Source organism: Periplaneta americana, chromosome 15, assembly GCF_040183065.1.
Source record: "Periplaneta americana isolate PAMFEO1 chromosome 15, P.americana_PAMFEO1_priV1, whole genome shotgun sequence".
NCBI classification, from domain to species: Eukaryota; Metazoa; Arthropoda; class Insecta; order Blattodea; family Blattidae; genus Periplaneta; species Periplaneta americana.
The window spans coordinates 112,133,248-112,152,983 of record NC_091131.1 but is presented as its reverse complement, the minus strand read 5'-3'; the positions used below and the strand labels follow the sequence as shown (position 1 = coordinate 112,152,983).

The following is a 19,736-nucleotide window of genomic DNA, read 5'->3' as shown; positions in this document are numbered from 1 at the left end:
AGTGAGTGTGTGGAAAGCAGATTTCCCTAAAGGACATCCATCCTTACTTGTAGCCTTGCTGTAAGGTGGGAACAAGACTATCGTCTTTTTGGCATGCAGTGACAAACTTTCGGAACATGAAACACAGTTATATTTCGGAAAAAATTAAAAAAAGTGCGTGTTATAGTAAAAAAAAAAAAACAAACAAACAAATGGTACAGTATGTATGCAAATCTAGTCTTTCAGGTAAGGCTCCCTGTAAAGTAGATTTGAATAATTTCAAGGGAAAAATTGTTCCGGGATCGATACCCGGCCCCGGAACAATTTTTCCCTTGAAATTATTCAAATGGTATGTATTTTTACTTCACCATTTCGGTTAAGTCGAGTTCGGTTAAGCAGGATTTTACTGTAGCACAAAAAGAAACTGTATTATTTCAAGCAATAAAATTCCAAATGAATAAATCGAAGAAAAATAATTTCCTAAGAAGACACTGGACATCTTAATCGTGGTCATTTAATTTCTCTGGCGTTTCGGGATTGCTAACAGATACGTTGTAGAAGTTCTATTGCTCTATAGGTACCAGCCATTTTTAACTGGTGTGCCGCGAGAAAATGAAAATAGTTAAGGTTATCGTGGCAGAAATTGGAAAAGTAAAAGTGAAAAGAGTAGTCAAAAAAGTGAGTACAAAAGAGTCAACTTTCAGCGAACGCAGCACAAGTTAGCATTCACTAAACACAGTGCAGGTGTGTGAGCTGCAGAGAAGAGAGTGACTGACGCAAAGTCAAGGTTGCCAGGTCAGTAAAGTTGAAATATCATATCGATCTTGAATTGAATTTGAATTTAAGGGAGGGGACACTACGACCCGTCACTGCGACCTTATTAGATCTACTGCACTGACTCTCTCTCAAGCTAGGTGCATTTCCAATCCACACAGGCTGATCACACTAGTACCCAGATTTCGAGCAGGAAACCCCACTCATCCCTAGGCCAGCCTCCACTTGTCGGGGAATTCCATGGAATGTTGATGGAATGGAAAAATGTTGACAGAATAATGTAGATGTCTAACATGGGGAAACGGGAGAACCCCGAGAAAAACTCCTATTGTGATCTTGTCCGCCACAAGTGTCACTGTGGACCAACCTTAAAAAAAATACCGTATTTTACATGTTTTTATGAAGAAAATTCGTCTAGTTAGGAACCAATGGTTTAGATTACATGTATGTGTCGCGGGATTTTAAATTAGGGCCTACTGGTACAACTTTAATGTGCCACATGTTGAAAAAGGTTGAAAAACGCTGTTCTATACTTTGAAGGTTCAGTTATTATGTTGTGTTTGTTACACTTGGCTACTGTATTGAGTCTTGTGCTAAGACTATTTGGTTGAATATTATACTTGACTGTTGAGCCTTATGCTTGGATACTCAGTTGGATCAGTTATGCAATACATCTTTAAGAATAGAATTTGTAAATTGTTCCGAACATCGGAGCAATTAAATCCACACTATTGCAGTATCTGAAATCTTGTTTATAACCCAATGACCATAAAATACTGAAATGTCACATGAATTAATTTTCCTAGCAATAGCAAATTAGAATTATTATTTAGAAACATACAATCATAATCAAAATATTATATTATGCTGTCTTATGTTTTATACGTATCCTAATATTCAGTACAATATTTTAAACACTGTAGGTATCACAACTCAGTTGAAAGATTATGAATGGTGTTAAGTGAAAAGAATACATGACAAATTTTCAAGCTGTGTCTACTCACTAGCTCTGTTCGCCATCCACCCTCCTACTGGCGGTGTAGGAAATGGCGCAGGAGACATTGGTGGTGGCGGCGGTGGTGGTCCCATTCCAGGAATCGGAAGTGGTGGTAGTGGCCCCATTCCAGGCAACGGGGGCGGTGGAGGCCCAGACATTCCAGGCATCGGAGGTGGTGGTGGCCCCATTCCAGGCATTGGAGGTGGTGGTGGTCCCATTCCAGGCATTGGAGGTGGTGGTGGTCCAGCCATTCCAGGCATTGGGGGTGGCGGTGGTCCGGCCATTCCAGGCATTGGGGGTGGTGGTGGCCCGGCCATTCCAGGCATTGGGGGTGGTGGTGGCCCAGCCATTCCAGGCATTGGAGGCGGTGGTGGTTCGGCCATTCCAGGCATAGGTGGCGGTGGTGGTCCGGCCATTCCAGACATTAGAGGTGGCAGTGGTGGTGACCCAGCCATTGAGGATGAAATTGAGCCAGAAATGTCAGACTCTGGGAGTGGTGAAGGTTCAGGAACAGCAGGTTGTGGTAGTGACTCGGAAATTTCAGGCTTTGGACATGGAGATGGTTCCTCAATAATTGATGGCTCGGTTTCTGATGGTTTCAGAGAGATAGATGGTGATTCTGCCTCTCTGGATATTGCAGGTACTGGTGAGGGTGCTCTGACTTCTTCATTCTCAGATTCTACTGTTTCTAGTTGTGGCTTAGATTCTTCTGGTTTAGAATCTAAAGGAGAAACAGATGGCAGTGATATCATAGTTTCCTCTGAGACAATGGAGGGAGATTTTTTTGTTATTTCGATTGGAACGCGAGGTGGCTCTTGAGGCAAATCTGAGGTGTCTGAAGCTCGATCACATGTTGATAAGGGCTCTGTAGTTGTAGACTTCGCAATTCCTTCAGTTGTTACCACGATCTTAAGTTCGCTCGGTGATGCACTCTTCTTCTCTGACTCTGTGACCTTCCTTTCGAGCTCGCTGGCCGCGAGTTCTATGGAGGGAAGAGCCTTCTCTTCAGTCGTTGGAGAATCAAAGTCTGCCTTCGTTTTCTCTGTTAAAGACTGCAGGACAAAAATATTTTATTTCTGATCAAACTAAAATCATTTATGTCTACAATTATTTCAAACATTATAAATAAGTGATCCTTGGAAGAAATGCAGTACAAGTACAAAATTTCACATCCAAAATCCTAAATACTCCGCAGATCGAAGGTATTTTTATAAAGGTCATCTGCATAATATTATGCTCCATTCACATCATGCAGTAGTAGTGCGTCCTTCCTGCTCAACGCTTCCACTAGTCAGATGGCCCAACTAATAAGAAGGATATGGTACTGCTATATAAGCTTATGCCAAAAAGTATTACCTGAAGTGTAAATAAATTATAAGTAGTAACATCGTTAAGTATTGACCATGATGTGCATATTGTGCATGCCTCGCATTATGGAACAATATTATGAAATGTTGTCAGATGAAGATAAAGGCATAAATGACAGTGACAGTGACAATAACGGTGATGATGTCGATCACCACCATCATCATCATCATCTTATAGAACATAATACAAATTAAAATGCCATCATTGCTGATATATTCAAAGAATCATGAATTTACTGATTTGATTAAACTGATGGAAATCCTGAAGAAAATAAGTGTGGATTGGAAAAACAGGAGGCTGTTCAGTAACTTATATATATGAAACAACGATTCAAAGTCAGGATAGGAGAAGAAATGTCCGAAGGAAGTGAAATTGAGAGAGGAGTACTGGTACATCAAGGATGTCCTTATCATCTACCCTGTTCAACATCTACTTTGAGGATTTAGTAAAGAACTGTTTTCAGAACATGGGAGGAGTGATAGTAGGAGGAAGAAGAATAAAGTGCACAAGATTTGCTGATAATATGACGTTGTTAGCAGAGGAGATGATACTAAGGAATATGCTACAGGAGCTAAATGACAGCTGTGAACAGTATGGGATGAAGATAAATGCAAACAAGACGAAGACCATGGTTGTCGCAATAAAAATAAAGAAGGTAAACTTGCGAATTCTAAATGAGACAGTAGAGCAAGTAAACAGCTTCAAATACTTGGGGTGTAGGCTACTATAAGCAGTAACATGAGCTGCAGCCAGGAAGTCAAAAGGAGGATAGCAATGACAAAGGAAGCTTTTAATAAAAAAAAAAAGGAGCCTTTTCTGCGGACCTCTGGAAAAAGAACTAAGGAAAAGACTAGTGAAGTGCTTTGTGTGGAGTGTGGCATTGTTTGGGGCAGAAACATGGACATTACGATGAAATGAAAAAGAGAGGAACGAATAGAAGCATTTTAAATGTGGTTATGGAGAAGAATGGAGCGTGTGAAGTGGACAGATAGAATAAGAAATGAAGCTGTGTTGAAAAGAGTGGGTGGAGAAAGAATGATGCTGAAACTGATCAGAAAGAGAAAAAGGAATTGGTTGGGTCACTGGCTGAGAAGAAACTGCCTACTAAAGGATGTACTGGAAAGAATGGTGAATTGGAACAAGAGTTTGGGGCAGAAGAAGATATAGATGATAGACGACATTAAGATATGTGGATCATATGCGGAGACTAAGAGGAATACAGAAAATAGGAAAGATTGGAGAATGCTGGGTTTGCAGTGAAATACCTGTCCATGGGCAGAACACTTATGTATATGTGTATATTAGTGCTTACGGGGACTTTACTAAATGATTGAAATATTTGTGAAATAAAATTTTAGGTAATAATTACTTGATAAATTGCTATGTATAGAGATGTTACATTAAACTTTTAAATTCATTTTTTAACTCTCTGACGTAAAAATATCTCGTTACCTTTTTCGAACTTAATAGACGGATATTTAGTTTTGTATTTATTTATTTATTTATTTATGTTTTGCAATAATGTCAGAAATGTTTAATCGTGCATGATAGCTAATTGAAAAAAAAAAAACAATTCAAAACACGCCATATTAAATAGTTATTTCACTATCATTACATTTATAATGCCTAACCAACAATTTTTCGATGAGGCATTTTCAATTACCTATTGTTGTTAGCCTATTCGATTATTTTACTCTAATGCTCCTCTGTTCAGATGTTAATAGACTTGTCTTAATTATAATGGTCAAATTTCAGTACAGTTTCGTTGACTGGAGTTTAATTTGTGTTTCATACTTATAAATGTAATTATGCTTAGTCTTTCTGTTTCACCTCCCTTTAACTGACGACTTTATGTCGTTTATCAGTATCCGCATCACAACAATAAAAGGAAATATGCAAAAATAAATACTGATTATGTTATAATGAACTTACAGATTACATTAGCCTAATATAAACTCCTTTCAAAGTCAGGTTATTCATTATTAAAGTAAAAAGGCTGGATAAATTTTGTTTTGAAGACAATTACATGGAACAATGGAATTCTTTCCCGAAAGTTGGTGCCATACCTGCTAAGTGACGCTACTCTACATAACATCTCCTTCTCTTTCACATCGTATGATCTCACTCTTTAAGCTCCTGTATGCGTAAAGAGCAAAGAGTTGTGTTGTCTTACCTGAATATCGGACAGGGTTTTATAACGTTCCAACTCTTGCTGAAGCTTAGCCACTGTCTCTTCCAGCTGTGCAATCTTTTCTTCAGCTTCACTAAGTTTCTGGGCATGTTCGCCCCTCACATTGAACAAAGAAATTTCTTGATCTCTTGATAACCTATTAAGGTTATCCCGATGTTCTCTCTTCAGGCCCATCACAACTTGTTGGAACTCTGAAACACAATCACTAAATTCAGAATTTTCATTTAACTGATGCAAAGAAAATTGTTTATTCTGTTTCTATAATGTATATTTAATGATTATTTTACTACAGTGTTACCAAAAAAACATTTAAAAAAAATTACACAGAAGACAAAATAGCTTCTACCAGTATATATATGCCTAATTTATGTCTGAAACAGCATGCTCAACTACGCAAGTTACATGTACCTATTAAGTTTCTTCTACATCTATGAAGTATTTTTGTATAGATAATAAAATTGTAAGTTTTAAAAACATTCTGAGCTAAGAGAAACACTTATTAAAAATGAAAATTTTCTGAAATCTCTATGATTTCTTTGCAAGATTTAGTATCTAATGAAAGAAAATGATGAACTGTTACAATTCTTCAAGAAAGTACCTACAAAGCTACGAGGAGCGTCCAGAAAGTAAGTTTCCCTGGGGCCGTGCAGAGAAAGAAAACACAATTTCATGGAAAGATTTATTGGAACAGATATAGCAACTGTTGAACTATTTTTCAACATATTTCCCACCGAAACTGAGAAATTTGTCACACCATGGGACCAACTTTTGTATCCCTGTGTCGTAGACATTTGCCACCTGGGATCGGTTCCTATCCTGAGCAAGATTAATCCAGTCTCTACTATCATTCCCACCTCCATGAAATACATTTTAATTAACAGAGAGGGTTTAGAATTGAATGGGTTACATCAGCTGCTTGTCTATGGGGATGACGTAAATATGTATGTTAGGAGAAAATCTACAAACTATTAGGAAAAACACGGGAATTTTACTTGAAGCAAGTAAAGAGATAGGTTTGGAAGTAAATCCCGAAAAGACAAAGTATATGATTATATCTCGTTACCAGAACATAGTACGAAATGGAAATATAAAAATTGGAAATTTATCCTTTGAAGAGGTGGAAAAATTCAAATATCTTGGAGCAACAGTAACAAATATAAATGACACTCGGGAGGAAATTAAACGCAGAATAAATATGGGAAATGCCTATTATTATTCGGTTGAGAAGCTTTTGTTATCCAGTCTGCTCTCGAAAAAGCTGAAAGTTAGAATTCATAAAACAGTTAGCCTATATTACTGGTTTTTCTGTATGGTTGTGAAGCCTGGATCCTATTTTGAGAGAGAAACAAAGGTTAAGATTATTTGAGAATAAGATGCTGAGGAAAATATTTGGGGCTAAGAAGGATGAAGTTACAAGGTTATAAGAGAAAAAGTAAAAGTAGACAATATAATGGAAGACATAAAAGTGTTATTAAAAAAAATGGGCACGACATTCATTCATATGCCCAAGGGCAGGTCTTTCACTGCAAACCCAGCATTCTCCAGGCTTTCCCATTTTCTGCCTTCCTCTTTGAGGGCAGCATGATCCGCAATCATGTCGTCAACACTGCGGATTTCTGAGGTCACTATACCGTTGTCAACTTCTCCTGGACAGAAGCCCAATTCTCGTCATCATCCATTATGAAAGGAGTAGTCATTTCACACGTAGTTAGGCCATTTTGCACTGCAAACTTACTGCACACTCCACAGAATTCAAAGGATGACTAAATTTTACAGAAATGACAGGAATGTATTGACAGGGAGACTTTTGAGTATTAAAATACCATACAAAGGAAAGTACCGGTTAAGTCCAACTTCTGCTAGTGCTCACCGGACGGTTTTTTCAGGTAGAGGTTGAAATTTCTTTCTTGCACTCGTGGTGCAATGATCATCATTACAGTCACAGATATATATATATATTTTTTCATCATGCTTTTAAAACATTACAAGTTTCGCAGTTTATACGAAATTATTTACTCATTTCCGATCCGAAAGAAGCACTACAAGCAGGATTTGAAAGCATTACAAGAGGGTAAAATTATGCAGGATTATATATGAAATGTCCAAGAACCATATAAAAACAGCGTAATGAACAGGACAACGTTATAAGCGTGAGCGTATTAACGAGGTTTCTACAGTATTCGACGAAAGCTAAATTTTTCGTAATTTATATAAATTTTGTAGCATTAGTCAAAACTAATCCATACAGAATTATAATAGTTTCTGTAGCATTACGAAAATTTACATTTTTTAAAAGTTACATCATCTTTGCAGTATTTGACAAAAGTTAAAGCTTCATAGTTTACATATGTCTACAGCATTAAAAAAAAAACTTTTTTTCGCAATTTACGTCATTTCTGCGATATTAATCAAGAAATAAATTTTCATATTGTCCTATTTTTTGTAGCATTAGCTAAAATTAAGTTCACACAATTTCCTACATATACATAACAGAACAACACCAACTACTTGTGCATTGTATCTAGTACCAACAAAAAGCAAGAGGGACAACAACTACTACAAACAAAAATGGTGCAATGAAACCGGTGCATCAAAATGATCACCTGGCTCTTCCCCGCCTGACTTGTTGACCGATTTATCTGGTGACTTGGCATCTGTCGTTGGTTTGGGGGACGTGGGAGCAGATTCCTTTCCAGCAGTCTCTATCAAATTATCATTAGGTCATCACAAAATATCAGGAAAATAACCAATATTCATAGTAAAGATGCTGTAATTCATTTTAATTACCATTGCAGCTCTTCACATCCAGACATCTGATGTCTAATTCAAATTAGTTACGTATTATTTAACTTAATGATTTTCACATCCAGACATCTGATGTCTTATTCAAACTAGCTGTTATTTAACTTAATGATTTGCACATCCAGACATCTGATGTCTAATTCAAACTAGCTGTTATTTAACTTAATGATTTGCACATCCAGACATCTGACGTCTAATTCAAATTAGTTATTATTTAACTTAATGATTTACACATCCAGACATCTGATGTCTAATTCAAACTAGCTGTTATTTAACTTAATCATTTGCACATCCAGACATCTGACGTCTAATTCAAATTAGTTATTATTTAACTTAATCATTTGCACATCCAGACATCTGATGTCTAATTCAAACTAACTGTTATTTAATTTAATAATTTGAGTTATAATTTTTTCTGATCAAATATTTAATTCCTACATGATATGAAACATGACTGGCAATCTTTTGGATATAAAATGAAACAAAGAGCACTCATCTTCGAAGGACCAGCTAGACAAGAATAAGTTATGTAGATATGAATTCTGTATTCCAAATTTCTTTGAGATAGTGGTAACAGCCTATTGGAGTCTTGAATAAAGAACTAGGAATAGTGTGTTAACTACGAAGTAAACGAATACAAAATATCAAAATAAATGCTTGCAAAATATTTAATTAAAGTAGGTACAAGCAGTAGTATCTGTTAACAGAAATTACTATACACAACTTTGAAAAAAAAAATTGTTTAAGTTTCACAGGAATTTACTGTGATTTAATTTGCAAAAATAATTTTGTACACTATTACATTTTGCAGAGGAGAAAATAAAATATTTTATCTCTTTATCAATGTCATGTTTGTAAATGGTAGACGTTTTCTTTTTGGCACAAAATTACGCTCACAAAAAAAGTTAATTTCCTGCTTCCTTTTTTTTTTTATTCAGTGTTAATTTCTTGTCTTTTTTAGTTGGTTATTTTACGACGCTTTATCACCATCTATGATTATCTAGCGTCTGATTGATATGAAGGGATAATGCCAGCGAAATGAATCCATGGTCCAGCGCCGAAAGTTACCCAGCATTTGCTCTTACTGGGTTGAGGGAAAACCCTGGAAAAAACCTCAACCAGGTAACTTGTCCCAACCAGGACTTGAACCTGGGCACGCTTGTTTCACAGTCAGGCAAGCTAACTGTTACTCCTCAGTGGTGGACTAATTCCTGTTAATTCTACAGCACCTCTTAATGCTTTCTCGTTGTGCTAAATGGTAGTGTTACATACCAACAATGTGATGTTGAAACGTGTGAATGGGTTTCTGCCCAGTGACAGTTCTGATAATTGTACTTTATATTTTGAAGAGTGATTAATTAATAATCCGGCACAGTCGCGATCACACTCCCTTTCATACAAATTACCAGACTCTAGGCATTCACGGAACTTTTTTCCTTCAATAAAAATTCCCCGGGAATCGAACCCAGGACCCTTAAAATCTGGAAGTCAGCATGTTGGTCACCAGACCACTGAGACAGTATATATTCAGAATTTGAAGACGAATAAAAAAAAAAGAAATTAAAATATACTTCGTGCCCCATTTGAAATAAGAAAGTTAATATGATTTCCGGTTAAACCAGAATGATATTTAAATAACTATAAATAATTGATTAAATGGCGATCTTACTCGTGTTAATTGTGTAAGCATGTGCGGCTTACAGCTGTTTCGGTGTTTCATCACACCATCCTCAGAGCCTACTAGATCTCGGCGTCATCTCGAACTTCGCTGCCATTTAATCAATTATTTATATTCAAGTGTTAAAAGTAGTGTACGAAAGATTCAACATGGATTTAAATAACACTTACAGTACAAACTTTCCCAAGTTTCACGTAAATCCTAGCATCTATAAAATATATTTGGTCTCTGCCAGAATCCAGTTACACTCTGTATATTGACTTATATGGAAAATTTATACTGGTTTGTTCTTGTTTAGTCAAATGTCCGAAGACAGGACGTTTGAACCTCAAAAGTGATACCAACAGGGCACTACAATACAACATAATTCGATGGTTTTCGGGTAAAGGGGGTTGTCATTTTTTGTATAAATGGAGTTTTGTTCCCCAAGTTTATAAAATTAAATTCTACAAGTAGGTGTAAAAAAAAATTATACTGGCATTTGATATGGTTCATTTGTGTAGACAATTATTTGCAATAAGGGTTCGAAGTTTGATTTTCATTTATCTCAAAAACTCATTTCTATTACTTATCTCCCTTTACCCAAACACCATCGAATTGACCACTACCAGCGTGTAAAACACAGCCGGTCAGAGTATAATGGATAGAAATTAATTTGCAATTTGAAGCAATCTATGATTATCAGGACTCGATATATTTCAAGAAGGAAACTGATATTATTTCGGGCTAGTACAAAGAATTGGTACCACAATATTGTTTTTCTCTGTGTTGCGGCCACACGACGTAACTTGAAACAACACAGAAAGCTAAGAAGGCGAAGTCTGATAAAATCTATAAGTTAAATCAAATTGACACACACACCTGCCTCCGTATATCGAGCCCCAGGACGAGTTGTAATTGCATTGGCAACTTCGGCAGCTGCAGAAAACCCAAGAGGACTTGCAGGGGGCCATGCCACAGCTGAGAGGCGGCCAGGAGTGGGAGGAGCAGCGGCTGGGGCCTCGGCATGGGACCAGTAGTACATCAGGTCGGGCTGCAACAATGCGAGAACAATTAAGCTACCTTGACCAGTAGTAGTACATCAGGTCGAACTGCAACAATGCATAAAGAACGAGTTATCCATACAAGTAAAATGTAGAGAGAGAATAATCCAAAAATGATAGCTGCGCTTGAAAAAGGAGTACACAGCGGTAACAGCACCTAAATTAATTGTAGATCAACAATATTCTATTTTAAATTTTATTTTTATTGATTTTTATTATTACCTAATTCACAATGTTATGGCACTTTACAGAACTTATTCTTGGAATCGTTTTGAGAGAAAAAGTTCGCGAAAACGTGTCCGAGTCTCAAAATTACGATAATGTAGTAACGTGAATATTAAGCAACAGTAATTAATAACAATAAAACAAAATAAACTACTAAAATTGACGCTCTTAAAAGTACTAGCCTATAGGTCTCGCAAGCACGGATTACCGACGGAAGGAATGCGAATCAAACAATGCCATAAGGAAGAGCGGGAGAGAGGGAAGGTCACGAGATAACTTGAATAATATTCAAGAGTACAGTCGGAAGAAAAATGACATCGATATAATCAGTCTTGCGTTGTGATAGTTACATTACGACTTTAGTTTGTTCCATTGCATGTGAATGCGTGTCTTGTATCGCACGGTATTATTATTTCATTCGTAAACATATGTCGCGCGTTTAATTAGCTTCGAATTTTTCTTTTGCTACGTTCTTTATTTCCACAGCGATGTCCTCATTTGTTCATCTTCTTGGAAGAGACAGTACTTCCATCGGCTCGCAATCTCCCCCCTCGGCGTGCCTACATACACACGTCAAAACAGACAGCAACGCCACCATTGGTTCTCGGTAATCGTTTCTTGCGCGAGCTATACCGGTACATTTTACAGTAAATCACAAATATTACTTATAATACAGAATGTCGAAAGTTTTTTCCTTAAGGTTATACTATATCGAGGACGTCATGCCAAAAGGGCGTATTAACCTTTAATTAGGTAGGTAGGCAGTAGCATCAAGTTTTGGAAAACACTGGGTGGGCTCTAACACTTGAGTTACAGTATAAGTTAAAATAAATAAATCTCATAAATAATAATGGCAACAATAACATGAATTATTGTTTGGGCTCGGGCCCCACGGGTCCATATAAGTTGGCGCCACTGTAGATATGTAGGTAAAAGTTACATAGTAGGGATGGGAGGTTATTCGAAAGTAATCGGTTATTTTAAAATTCATTTAATCTGAAGAAGGTTAACCGATCAAAAATAACCGGTTATTTTCCGGTTATTATTATTTGACAATTTAAAGTTAGCAAATTATTCAGGAAAACAAATTGAGAGGTTATTTACAATAGAAATCAGATAACAATTAACAATCAACTGTAAACCAACCAGAAGATGGTGAAAGAACGTCATTACATGCTGAAGATCATCAGTGACTTTCCTGATAAAAATAGAGTACAAAATAATGAGGTTATGAAATTGAATTTGGTTAATTACTTTACTCACATTAGAGTTATAGTAAGATAAATAAAAAAGTAACAAAATTGCATAATTTTTATAATAATAATCTCGATTATGAAACATTTTAACGGGTAATTTATTCTCCTATAACCAATAAATATTTACGTCAAAGTTTCTCGCCGTTTGAAATGCCTCAATACCCGCAGATATATTGTAAGTCAATCGGAGAAAGTCGGCGATTAAAATAGGTATAGATTATTGACATTAAATCGAAATCTCATTTCATTTTGTCATCTACGGACAGATGAAGTAAGTCAAGCAATAACCCATACCCAAATAGGACTGGCCTACGAGACAATTTGTATACATAATTGATTGCATAGAGTACAAAATAATAAAAATAAACAATGTTCGACTGACATTAAATTTGAGACAGACTTAAAATACATTGATTCGATGGATATTTTAAAAAATAACCAGTCGTCCGGTTATTGAGGAAAATAACCAGTTGTTAGGTTAAACCTGCAAGCAAAAATATCGGTAATTAATCGGTTAACCGTATGAAAATAACCGGTTATTTTTGCCCATCCCTATTACATAGATAGATGCTTGATTCAGGGATTTTGGCTCCTGCAAAAATTAAGTACGGTAGATAGACTAAGTGCGAGTACTCATCACTACTGGCGGGCTGGGTCACATAGGTCAGGCCGCGAAGTTATAACACCAAACACTTTCTTCTTATCATGTCGCGGTACACCCAGTCTTTAAAACACAATATTTTTCCACACGTCCCTTTTAATTACGTCTGTTGACTAAACAATGTCATGATGACTTATATTTTCTTGACATGAGTGTCCCTCAGCTACAAGCATAGATATTATTTCCATTCTTCCTCTTCCCTCTTCCCCTCCTATGCACATTTTTGTGATTAAATTTCTTTCTTATGACGCAACACACAGCTCACTCACTAGCCTAACAACCAAGGACAGGGGCCAATAACGTTGAATCAAGTTGTATGTGGGGTGTTCAGAGCACTCCAAATTCAAAACAGTTATTAGGGACATAAGAATGTTTCAAATATCTTGAAACAAAGTCACTGTCGTTACTTAATGCATTAAGGGGCAAATATTATTAATTTCGTTAGAGAAAGGTCTTGGGTTCAATAACAAAATTTAATGAAAAAGAAAAATCACTTTTTGACTTTTTAAAACTTAGAAACTTGTTATTAGTTATTTTCACCAAAATTTGTTTTAAATAAACCATTGTGTTAGCTTCACACCCACAACCAGCACCACCATCACCACCACCGTGTACACTTTGGGTCACATGATCACTAACTCACAATTCTCTATTTCTCCACAAATAATTATGTTATCATTTGATAATATTTCATTTGTAATTTTGCCATTATTTTCACTACTATCATCATCATCATCATCATCATCATCATCATCATCATCATCATCATCATCATCATCATCATCATCATCATCATCATCATCAGATTGTTCACTTTCAGTCACATGATTACTAAATTCACAGTTCTCAGCTTCATTGTGGTCTGATTCTTCAAAGGAAATTACGTCTTCTTTTGAGAATAGGCCTACTTCATTCAGAAGCATAGGCGGAGAGAGAACCGTTTCCTTTTTTTTTTTTTTTTTAGTTCGTTATTTAACGACGCTGTATCAACTACGAGGTTATTTGGCGTCGATGAGGTTGGTGATAGCAAGAAGGTATTTGGCGAGATGAGGCCGAGGATTCGCCATAGATTACCTGGCATTCACCTTACGGTTGAGGAAATCCTCGGAAAAAAACCCAACCAGGTAATCAGCCCAAGTGGGGATCAAACTCGTGTCCGAGCGCAACTTCAGACCGGCAGGCAAGCGCCTTAACCGACTGAGCCACGCCGGTGGCCCCCGTTTCCTTGGAGAGGGCAAAGCAAAACCATAGAATCCCCATATAACGGGGTTATCGGGACGTCATTTACCTTCTCCCCTCACTATAGCTTGGCCATGGAATATGATCATTAATAAAGATATAATCATCTGGCCGAATAAGGTAAAAATTACAATGCAATTGTTAATGAGTTCATATTGAAATCTCTCCTGAAACTGCGCAAAGTTACATGTCCATAGCAGATAGACAAAATTATATATATATATATATATATATATATATATATATATATATATATATATATATATATATATTATCTGTAAGTGTGTGAATATTTTACTTTCAGTATTAGCCTACATTAAGAAACAATGGTGCTTTTCTGAGAGAGAGTAGTTAAGTTTCCAGCGAAGTGCAGCTAAGTGAGCACTATTAACTCAAGGCCGAGGAATATTCGATTTTTCGATTATTTCTTATTCAAGTTTTAAATTCTGAACTTTACAGTTTATATGATCTATTTTACGACGCTTTATCAACTGCGATGGTTATCTAGCGTCTGAGTGAAATGAAGGTGATAATGCCAGCGAAATGAGTCCTGGATTCAGCGCTGAGAGTTACCCATGTGCTCTTAACGGGTTGAGGGGAAACCCCGGAAAAACCTCAACCAGGGAACTTGTCCCAGCCAGGATTTGAACCTAGACATTCTCGTTTCACGGTTAGACATGCTAACCGTTACTCCACAGCGCAGCGGTGGACTTAAAAACTCACTGGAACGAGGCTCGAACCCGTTCCCTTCTGAATGACAAGCAGATGAGACTGAATTTTTTGTGTATTGTTCTAACAATGTGAGATGGGTTCATTAACAGTGATCTTGTCGAACTAAATTGGAACGAAAATTAGAAACAATTTGATTCTGTAGATAACATTAATTTACCTCAGTACTGTTTGATTTGCCAATTTATTCTACGTAATAACAAAATATCGTTAAAAATCGTAATAATCAATTTGGAGTAGATCGTCATTGTGTTTTTAATTTCAAATAAATATCTCTTACATGTTTACTAAAACTATAGTTTTTGTGTACGGTAAACGAAATCTCATGAATTAAGTGGCTGGGAAACCTACACAGAAAAAAAAGCATATCCATGCCGAAAAGTCTCATTAACATAAATAGGTATTAAAAGAACATGAACATATATGTAGGATGGAACCAACTCGCATTCCATACCGACTACACCATTATAAACCCCAAGGGAGAAGACGAATCGGACGCCCTAGAAAACGCTGGAAAGACCAATTTTAATATTGCTATGAAGACGAAACGGGCCAATGGGCCCAAATCGTATTGTTGTTGATGAGGTATTAAAAGAAGAGTTGGTCGTCCTGGCTTCAGATGGCTGGATAGTACTGAACAAGTTCTGGAAATAATGGGAGTACAGGGGTGGAAAAGGTGGAAGATAGGAACGAATGGAGACGTACTGTAAGAGTGGACAAGGCATGCAACGGACTGCAGTATTAACAATGATGATCATTTTTATGTGTTTAATTCCCAAATTACCTCTGATATGTACAGACACGGAAATAAAATTTGGAGCTCCCTTATTGTATGTTTCGCTTACAACACACTGCGCAGCTGCAGGAAACAAGAGCCCCTGCATATATGCTATACCTTATTTTATTTCAAGGAGTGCAGTTCGGTGGCTCCTTTGAACACCCACTTACAGATTTATGACTTCCTAAACAAACAACTCTGACAATTCCATCCTGTCCCCTCGTCCCAACATTGCACAGTTGCCACAATCCTGGTGACCTTCGAAATTATGCAGTGAAACTGACGGGATTCTTGGAATTCGGAAAAGATGCGGCAACTCTGCCTCCACGTGGATTTGACGGGCACCTGTCAATTCTTCTGAACGAGGGTTGTGATTGGTTACTAACAAGAGAAGACAAGATATCCGTCACAGTAAGGAAGACATTTATTTATGACAACCAATTAGTAGGGGGCAGTAGAAGGTCTGTCGGCAAAGTCCTTTCTATAAAACTGCACTCCATGAAAAAAAATAAAGTATACTTGTGAACAGTCGTGCGAAATTGTTGCCTACATACAGGTGGATTCCCATCAAAGACTCGCTCCAAATTTTAATTCCGTATCTGTTCATATATTATCATATTCAAGTAGATTTAATATAGAAAAAAAGTTAAAGTCAATGGTTTCAAATATTAAGGGTTCACTATATTATTATTATTATTATTATTATTATTATTATTATTATTATTATTACTTACAAATAGCTTTTAAGGAACCCGAAGGTTCATTGCCGCCCTCACATAAACCCGCCATCGGTCCCTATCCTGTGCAAGATTAATCCAGTCTCTATCATCATATCCCACCTCCCTCAAATCCATTTTAATATTATCTTCCCATCTACGTCTCGGCCTCCCTAAAGGTCTTTTTCCCTCCGGTCTCCAAACTAACACTCTATATGCATTTTGGTAGTAGGGGCGTTAAGATCTACAATTATTATTATTATTATTATTATTATTATTATTATTATTATTATTATTATTATTATTATTATTATTATTATTTAGTCAACTGTCCGAAGACAAGTTTGAACCTCATAAGTAACGCCAATAAGGGATCACTCATGAAGCAACTAGACCAGAAGATAATGGGGTAGGGTGGGCAGTTCCTTACCCCCTGCATACATCGCCGATTAGCTACATATTCCACTAATCAGACTTCAGATGCATACAAACAATTGTTCTTCCTCTGATACATATCAAGTGAGATGTACTGCCTGATAATAGTATGGAAGGTGGTTATAATTAAACTGACGGTGTTCAGCGTGGCACAGCATGGACTGTAATGATCGTAGGAATGTGAAACCTCGTAGATATGCTAATTTAGCAATGCGCTCGCGAATTATGCAAAAAAATTAGTTCCAACTCTTGCTCCCAGGTGAAAATATGGCGCTGTAAGCAGAACGTGGTATAAGCGCAGGAAAAAGGCAGGAAAGATCAAATACATGAACACCTCGCGGTCCTGTTAAGTGTACAGTGAGATCTGCACGTGATTTCACTTTGCAAGAACGCAACTGTGACCACACCATTATTTTCATGCAAGATGGGGCAACATCACATGTCGCTCGCCAGATGAAAGATTTGCTGCGAGAAACTTTCAGTAACGACCGCATCATCTCTAGGTATTTTCCAGATGCGTGGCCTTGAAGATCCCCTGGCCTAAATCCATGTGACTTCTGGTTGTGGGGATATTTGAAAGATCATGTCTATCAGGGACATAGCCGGTCTCTGCCTGATCCAAAGGCAAGCATACAACGACATGTCGCTCTGATTTCACCAGATACGCTGTGAGCAACAGTCGACCATGTTACGGATGCATGTTGCTGAGATGGGAGACCATGTTGAACATTGGTTGTAACCATAGTTCCTAATAAACGTGCCAGAACCACTGTTATCATGTGTTTGATCTTTCCTGCATTTTTCCTGCGACTATACCACGTTCTGACTGCTTACAGTGCCATATTTTCACTTGGCGGCAAGAGTTGGAACTAATTTTTTTGCATAATCCGCGAGCGCATTGCTTAGTTAGCACATCTATGAGGTTTCACACTCCTACAATCATTACAGTCCATGCTGTGCCACGCTTAATACAGTCAGTTTAATTATAAACACCCGATACGTATCAGCCAGAACCTCAATCAGAGGTATATTATTGTTATTATTGTTCTTAATTTTTTTATTATAGGCTATGTTGACAGTGAATTAAGGGAGTTCCCTGTGGGACAAGGTGTGCAAATATGGGTTGAGTATTATTAATTCAACCATATAACATACAACTAATTGGGTAATTTGTCCTTTCAAATACCTTTAACTTCAACATGTTTATGTGTTTCTAATTTTGCTCTATGTAAATTAGTTAGAAAAATAAATGATATTATATTAGCAAACATAGAAGTATTAGTACTATAGTTACTGTATTTTTAATAATAATAAAAAAAATGTTAGATACTTAATACTCGTATATACAGTATACTTATAGTTTGCCATATGTATTGTAGTCCCGTCGCTCTAATTTCCGGCAGTCAATCGCGTTGCAGGTCGGCTACATTTAAACGTGTGCGTCTTGTGATTCGCTGATGAAGACGTTATTCATTTCCTAAGGCTCGATAAATACTTAATATAATCGCCCGCAATTTTGGCTCTTTCGTCGGCGTTCGCAGAAAGCACACGAGGACGTTATTTGCCGCTCAATTATTTGCTGAATTACAGTGCGTTTGATTTATTATCATAGGGGCTACGTCATGATAATGTTTAACGGTGTGGCAAATAGATTCCTCGTATGGTAGCTCGGCAACGAAAGAACAAAAAATGGCGAACGATACTACCTACCTAGATTTTATAGAGCCTTCACTTCCTAAGACGTAAGCAAAGAGGAGGAGTCACGCCGGGAATAACAGCGTCGCGATAATTTGTGATCATTTATAGTGAGTGATGGCGGATTAAGAACTGAAATACATCTAATTCGCCTTGGCATGGATAAGGAATAAATAAATAAATAAATAAATAAATAAATAAAATATATTATCAGGTAATACCACTTTACGATGTGTCAGTGGAAGAACAATTGTTTATATACATCTGAACTCATTAGTGTACTACATCAGCGATGAATGCAAGGGAGACTGAAAGGAACTGGCCACCCTATCCAATTATCTCTTGGCTTATTTGCCTAATGAGTGATACCTTATTGATGTCACAAGGTTCAAACCTGTCTTCGAAAGTTGACTAAACAACAATAATTCCCGAATAAAATGATTAGTAGAAATTGAATATGAACAAAATCTATCCAATAGCTTCGGAGAAATCGTTGTAAACAGACACGCGTAAGATGCCCAAAAAGAGTATTTCCGTAAAAACAATCATGTAATGAGAATGGAAATTCTGTATGTTATGGTTCATTACACTTGGCCGCACGGTGTGAATCGCGAAAGACTTTCAATTAATATTATATGCACACCAATTGAATATATGAATATATCTGGGCTAGCTCTGTTTGATAAGGCTGGGTAGGTGCAACTTTTCAATACCGGTTGGAGCTTAAAGTATGTCGCTACTTGGTAGGCCTATATTAATGTTGCTTTTGCTTGTAGGAGTTGTAGGTACAGATCTTTCGGACCTAACACTCCATTGACGCAGCAGAACTAGAAAGAAGCATACTGGGAGGCTGTGGGCGGGGAAGGAGGGCAATATACTAAATCTTCCTACCTTTTCCACTCGAGTTCTTGCGTAATACTGACCCATTCCGTCTTTGTTGTTTAGTGCCTTGTGCTAACACAAAATAGAATGCAACACTTTTCTACAGAGAAAGAAAATTAACAGCTATTTAAACACAAAAAAACACTGAAGTACAAATATTGCATCGCGAACTCTGCGCTGCCGCCAACGTGAGATGTCTTATCGCTCACAAGGCAAACACAAGACTAATTATAAGTATTATAACAACCCTCGAGATTGACTCATTCCTAATGAACTGATTAAGGACCA

At 37.0% G+C, this 19,736-nt stretch overlaps 1 protein-coding gene across 7 annotated transcripts in view; it reads right to left on the bottom strand.

Annotated features, from left to right (window-relative positions):
• Window positions 1–19,736, bottom strand: part of ed (echinoid) — a 927,271-nt gene that overhangs the window by 31,278 nt on the left and 876,257 nt on the right. For 6 of the 7 annotated variants that reach the window (XM_069847996.1, XM_069847999.1, XM_069848000.1 and 3 more), the window contains 4 exons: window positions 10,651–10,822; window positions 7,913–8,011; window positions 5,292–5,500; window positions 1,758–2,802 (listed from right to left, as the gene is read on the bottom strand). In XM_069847996.1, coding sequence (XP_069704097.1) covers window positions 1,758–2,802; window positions 5,292–5,500; window positions 7,913–8,011; window positions 10,651–10,822 — 1,525 coding nt within the window. The remainder of the gene's footprint in view (window positions 1–1,757; window positions 2,803–5,291; window positions 5,501–7,912; window positions 8,012–10,650; window positions 10,823–19,736) is intronic. The other variant, XM_069848001.1, reaches the window with a different exon arrangement.